General features: G+C 48.2%; 1 protein-coding gene across 6 annotated transcripts in view; it reads right to left on the bottom strand.

The window, feature by feature from the left end:
• Nucleotides 1-496: 496 nt before the first annotated feature.
• The window catches only part of THOC5 (THO complex subunit 5), a 29,994-nt gene continuing 24,490 nt past the window's right edge, over nt 497-6,000 (bottom strand). For all 6 annotated transcript variants that reach the window (XM_057745977.1, XM_057745981.1, XM_057745980.1 and 3 more), the window contains 3 exons: nt 4,407-4,522; nt 3,548-3,738; nt 497-698 (listed from right to left, as the gene is read on the bottom strand). In XM_057745977.1, the coding sequence (XP_057601960.1) occupies nt 635-698; nt 3,548-3,738; nt 4,407-4,522 (371 nt within the window). In that variant the 3' untranslated portion in view covers nt 497-634. The remainder of the gene's footprint in view (nt 699-3,547; nt 3,739-4,406; nt 4,523-6,000) is intronic.

The raw sequence follows: 6,000 nt of genomic DNA, 5'->3' as shown, positions 1-6,000 counted from the left end.
TCTCTCCTCAGATGTCACCTGGCCTCACTGCCAGAGCATCACTGGGCAGTAGCTCTGCATGTGATTCTCCAGCACCATTCTCATCAACTTCGTGAAATCCTGCAAGATTTACAATTATTCTTTGTGATATATTTGTCTGTTTCCGTTGCATTGTCAGATGTTTATAACAGCCACCAATCAGGAGAATTTGGCCATCAGAGACAGTGACAAGGTCTAGTGGCGAGAGTGAGGGGAAGGGGGAGAAAGAGCTTTTGCTTTTTGTGCTATGCGGACTCTGGCTTCCCCTGCCACCCGCTACCAGCAGGGCCTCAGGATAACAAACACCAAGGTGATGAGGACCTGCCAAAGCGAGGGGAATTGTTTTCACTCGGCTTTTCTTGGCCACCTAGGGAAAGCCTATCCACACATGCTCTTTCACACTGTGCCATGGCTCCTGCCTGCCCAACCAGACTGCAAAGCCGCCTCCTCTTCCCCAAGGAGCCACAGACAAAGGCTGCATGGTCAGGTGACACTTTAATAGGGCTAGAAATAGAAAAGCTGTCTTTGGAGACTATCGAGAGCCACATGTGCACCGGAGCCAAAAGCAGAGGCGCAGCACTAGGGTCTGGAGGCGGGCAACAGGCCGAGCAGGAGGTCAGCGATGGCTGAAGAATCCTTGAGGATGGTTATATTTAAACGGCTTCATCCTGCTAGGACCCCTAGAGAAGCAGAAGGGAGATCAGTGAATACCATACTCTTTGGGCTGATAAAATAAATCACAATTCATCCACACAAGGGACTACTGTTAGCTGTTAAGGAAAAAAAAAAAGGAATGTTGTAAGAAAAGCTCTGCAGAACACCACGACAGGTGTGACAACATTTCTGAAAAAAATGTCTTTATGTGCCTGCAAAGGCATGAACATAAACCTGGAAGGGCTGACGGGGGGCTGACGGTGGGCACTTTGGAGGACAGGGCTTAGGCACCCTCACTTTTTAGTGTTTTTACACAACTGCTCGTTGTTGTTTGTATGTTTAACAACAAACATGTTTTAGTTCTTTGATTTAAAAAAAAAAAAAACCGAAAAATCCTCCCTTGCAGGGAGATGCCCAAGTAGGTAGGAGTCTAGGTGTGAGAAGAGTCTGCACTAAGTGCCTGCCAAGAGCCATGGGCTTTATACTCACTACGTCTTAGATGCTACTTCTATCATTTTATAGATTTTAAAGATGAAGAAACAGGCGTAGGGACATAAACTGTCTGCCCAACATTATATGGTCAGAAAGCAGCACAGCCCAATTCAAAACCAGGTCTGATGCCAAAGCCTCCTGGCCACAGGCAGGCTGACAATCACAGCCAAAGCCTGGAGCCCGTGAAGCTTAGGTGCTTCAGCTCCTATCCTGAACCCCTGCAAGCAAAACTTCACACAGGGTGCTTTTCCATACAACTCCACAGTGAATGATGTCCAGCTAAAGGACCTCTTTTGTTTGTCTGCCTATGACTGACATTCAATGGTAACCAGGAGGTGACACCGTGAATCTTGGTCTGAGGGAGGAAGGGTGAGAGGTAGTATGTGTGGGGGGGTGGGGGGTGGGAGAGGATTGTAGAGATGAGAGGAGAAAGGTGTTGATTCCAACACCAGTGCAACCACTTACTTGGGGGCATACTCTGCCTGCACTGTGCTTGGCACTTTACATGCTCCACTGCTTTAATTTCATCCTCCCAACAACACCTGAAGTGGATGCTGTTTTAAGAATAAGGAATCTGAAGCCCAGAGAGGTTAAGTACAGACTCTAATCACATAGGCTGGAGCTGCAATTTGAACCTAGGTCTTTCTGGTCCCAAAGCCTTTGTTTCTTGGTGTTTTTTTGTTTTGTTTTTATTTTTTGGCCGTGCCACATGGTATGTGGGATCTCAGTTCCCCGACTAGGGATCAAACCCATGCCCCCTGCACTGGACTCACGGAGTTTTAACCACGGGACCAGCAGGGGAAGTCCCCCGAAGCTTTTGCTCATAACCATGACATCATGTACCTTCCCAGCATCAGAAGGGTGCAGAGTCACCTGGGTAAGTCTAGGCATACAGTTGATGGAGACCCTGTAGCCTGAAGGTACCCAGCCATGGGCAAAGCCAGACCTCGAGTTTCTTGAGGCCCAGGCCAGCCCTTTGCACAGCCCCCTGGCCTGATCCCAGAGGTCAGCTGAACTCCAGGCCAAGAACCTCACTTCCTACATCTCCTCAGTTATGGAGTTAATTGGATCTGAGCAGCCAAAGGAGCACCTTCTCAGAACGCCTTGCCAGAGGAGCTCGGCCTGGGAGACGTACCAAGCACATCAGGAAATGGGTCCTTCGAGAACCATCAGATGACAGAAAATAAATACTGGCCACGTGAGAAACATGCTACAGCAGGCTGGGAGGCGGGCAACAGCTGAGGTCTCACACAGACACACCAGGGAGAGCAAGTCCTAGAAGCCACCAACATCCAGCCGCCAGCTCAGCCTGTCACCAGCCACTTGGGGGCTGGAGCTGGTTATTATCAGCTAGTATGACAAGCCAGGCCAGGTGGAGGTGCCAGACGGAGGCGGGAGGATGCTGGGGCAGCTTCCAGGGGCTGAGGCTGGCTGTGTGAGAAGGTGAGGGGCAAGTAAGGCACCTTTTAGACTCACAGAGAATGAAGGGATGTCCTGATTAGATATAGATTATAGCCCTTCCCAGACACCACTCCTCCCCAACCCCTTGCCCAAAAGGGAAGGGATGCCTGAGCAGTGTGGACTCTGGAGTTCTGAAACTGACTCTAAGAATGCGAGTTCAGGGATGAAAGGGAAAGAAAGGACCTGACACCAAAGCTAAAGGAAAAGCAGCTAGAAGTGCTGTGCATGCAGACACGCTAAAGACCAAGCTGTCAGGACCTGCCGGCATTTTCTGAGCCTCCTCCTGTGCCAGGATCCATTCTGGAAGCTTTACATGAAGTCTCTCTACTTCATCATGAGTTACAAGTTAACATTTCCCTTTCAGCCTTTGGGAAAGGCTCAGAGATGAGCTGAAGTAACTCTTCCAAAGTCACACAGCTGGTGAGCGGGAAAGCAGAGATCTGCACTTGTGTCTCTATCACTTCAGAGCTGGGTCCTTCTGTGACGCCCGACTGCCTACAGCTGCGATCCCCCTAAATGTGTGAGTACCTTAGGGACTACAGCAGACTCTGGGGACAGGCGGAAAGTTCAAAAAGTTCATTTGAACCATGAAAAGCAAACCTACTGTTTTCCACAGCAAGTAGAGAAAGGAAAGTTCAGTCAAATCCTCTTGCTTACTCAGCATGTGGCCCACTTCTGGGGGGTGTTCAAGATGAACAACTGGACCAGGCTGGTAGGACGCGGGCCACAGGGAATGCTTCAGGACGGAGGGAGCGAGCTCTCCTCAGGAAATCTGGCAGCAGGATTTTAATTTGCACGATGAATGGAGACAAGTGCACCGGGAACATGTGTGCCCTCCTTGCCAGGCTCACCTCTGCCCCAAGTCGTTGTGAGAGGCAGGGCTGGAGGTCCCCGGGCCCGGCGCTCCCGTCCCTCCCCTCACCTGAAAAGCCGCAGACACATTTTCTCCTGGGGAAATTCCTTGGGCCCCTCCACGCTGTCGTCGTGGCTCTCCGTCTCCAGGTAGACATCCAGCAGCACGCACAGGCGCTGCAGCTGGTTGGTCAGAAGCTGGTGGCCGGGCCGGGGGCCGCACAGCTCCTTGTAGCACACGTTGACCTCACTCTCCATGGCCTATGGGTGGGAAAGCCAGAAACTCAGCACCACTTTCAGGCAGCTGGGTCTGGTGGTTTCACAAGAACTACACCTGGGCCTCTGCAGGAGCTGGGCCTCTGCAGATCAAGCCGGAGTGGGTTGTCCTAAGGGTCCCTTTCCTCAGGACAATGGGATCTTCCTGATCCTGACCCAGAACTTTCCCTGCCTTGCTCATCCACAGCCAAAAAGATGAAGATGTGTAGAGGAGGAATCTCAAGATAAGATCCAAATCAGGGGTTAGGGTTAAAAATGTGCTCCATGGCTATGGAATCAAATCCACAGGCATAACAATAATTAACAGGTGCAATGATCTCACACATCATCTCATTTCAGCACTTTCTGTGCTTCTGACCTTATTCATATTTCCACAGAAGCCCAAAACAACAACCTTTCTAGGCAGGTATTTATATTATCCCTATTTTATAAATAGGGTGAACCTGTGGACCCAAGCTAGGCAAGGGGTTGAGGTGGGTCTGGGCTCTTTCCTCTACTATATCATGTAGCCTCCAGCAAATTCTACAAATCCTGGCAGGCTCCTCTGCCCTGAAAATCGTGCCAGTGCCCAAGCCCTCAGCTGCAGCAGGTTCTGCCCCTGCCCACCTCCCCAGGGAGGCTCTCCCTGCTCCTCCCACCACCCCCAGCCTTACCCGAATATTGTCATCGTTGTTGTTGGTTTTCTCCCCTTTCCAGTTCAGACAGAGCTGGAAAATGGGCGGGATGGAGGAGTAGCCAGGGTTCAGCACCACGGCAGCCTGGAGCTTAGCTGGGAAGGGAGGGGAGAGGAGGAAGACTCAGTTCCGAGACCCAGCTTGCTCGTCACGGCACCCTTCCCACTGGACCCGAGGCTAGTTCTGTGTCTCACGTTCATCCAAGTGCTGCAGAGCACATTCTGGTACTGACTTTTGTTCTAGAATCTCCCAAGTGGAACTGCCAGGTTGCAGAATGTGAGGTCCTGTGACTCTGGTCCCTCTGAGGATGCAGAGGTGTGTGGACTCCCCAGAGCCTGGTCCACGAGTTTGCCCAAGAGTTCTATTTACTTCTTTGACAGAATTTTGTTTTAATTGGCATTTATTTGCCAGCAAGTTAAGGATTTTCCCATGTGAAGGCTTCCTATCTGCTTTTTCTTTCCAACAATAATGTGCATTAGCCATCACAATAGTCAAATGTATTTTCTCGATTCTTTATTTTTATCTATTTTGTTATGTGCAGCTTTTTAATAGCTAACATTTATTGAGTACCTACCGTTTTCCAAGCGCTGCGTTAAGCCCTTTATACACATTTTATCCTAATAACAATACTGAGGTGGATACCATTATCATTCCATTTTACATATAAAAAAACTGAGGCTCAGATAGACACTTCCTTAAGATCATCAAACGGCTGCAAAGCAGCAATGCTAAGTTTAATCAGAACTACCTGATGCCAAAGCTGTGTCTGTAATCATTAAATATTTGTATTTTTTAACATATTTATTTTTTCTCTGGTGATAGCCTTTGCCTTTTTCAATGGGATGACATTTATCCTCTCCACCAATGGGCTAAGCATTTGGCTACTCCTTTTTCATTCTTTATGAGGGAAACAAGGAACTCTCTGACCCACCAGTAATTCAAATAAGTAACTGAGAACAAGAAAGTGCAGGTTAAGATAATTCTTCCCTGACGGTCGCAAAAACCTTTATAAAAAAGTGACACGAGTTGAGGGAGGAGGGAATATGGGGATATGTGTATAAAAAACAGATGATTGAACTTGGTGTACCCCCCCCAAAAAAAACAAAAAAAAAACAAGTGACACTTTACTGTTGTTTCTGCCATAACAGTTTGCATATATTTCTGGGTTTATCTCTGTTCACCAATTTTTTGTTTTTAATTCATACTATGGAATTGTGGCCACTTCATTTAAATTTCACTCTGAATTTTTCAAGCTCTACAGTGCATCTAATGAAAATGTAAATGATCACATTCATTCCATGTATGAATCTAGAATACTTATTATCTTTCCCAGCTTTCTTCCGCTCAACCAGGAAGCAGAAGTGATGTCTTCCGATGAAGTCCCACCCTTGGGGCTTTGTAAATTTCTTGGTTGCATATCTTGTGCTCTTTCAAAGCAGCACTCTCTGTTGTTAGGGATGAGGTTAAAGTACTTTTTAGAAGGGGAGGGGATGCAAAGCAAATGCAAAATTCCAACCAGCAGTCACCTCACGAGGGCAAGAATGAAGTGGGGTCAAGGAGCCTCAACTGTATC

The sequence above is a fragment of the Hippopotamus amphibius genome, chromosome 8 (genome assembly GCF_030028045.1).
Source record: "Hippopotamus amphibius kiboko isolate mHipAmp2 chromosome 8, mHipAmp2.hap2, whole genome shotgun sequence".
In the NCBI taxonomy this organism is placed as follows: domain Eukaryota; kingdom Metazoa; phylum Chordata; class Mammalia; order Artiodactyla; family Hippopotamidae; genus Hippopotamus; species Hippopotamus amphibius.
This window is presented reverse-complemented; position numbering and strand designations above follow the sequence as displayed.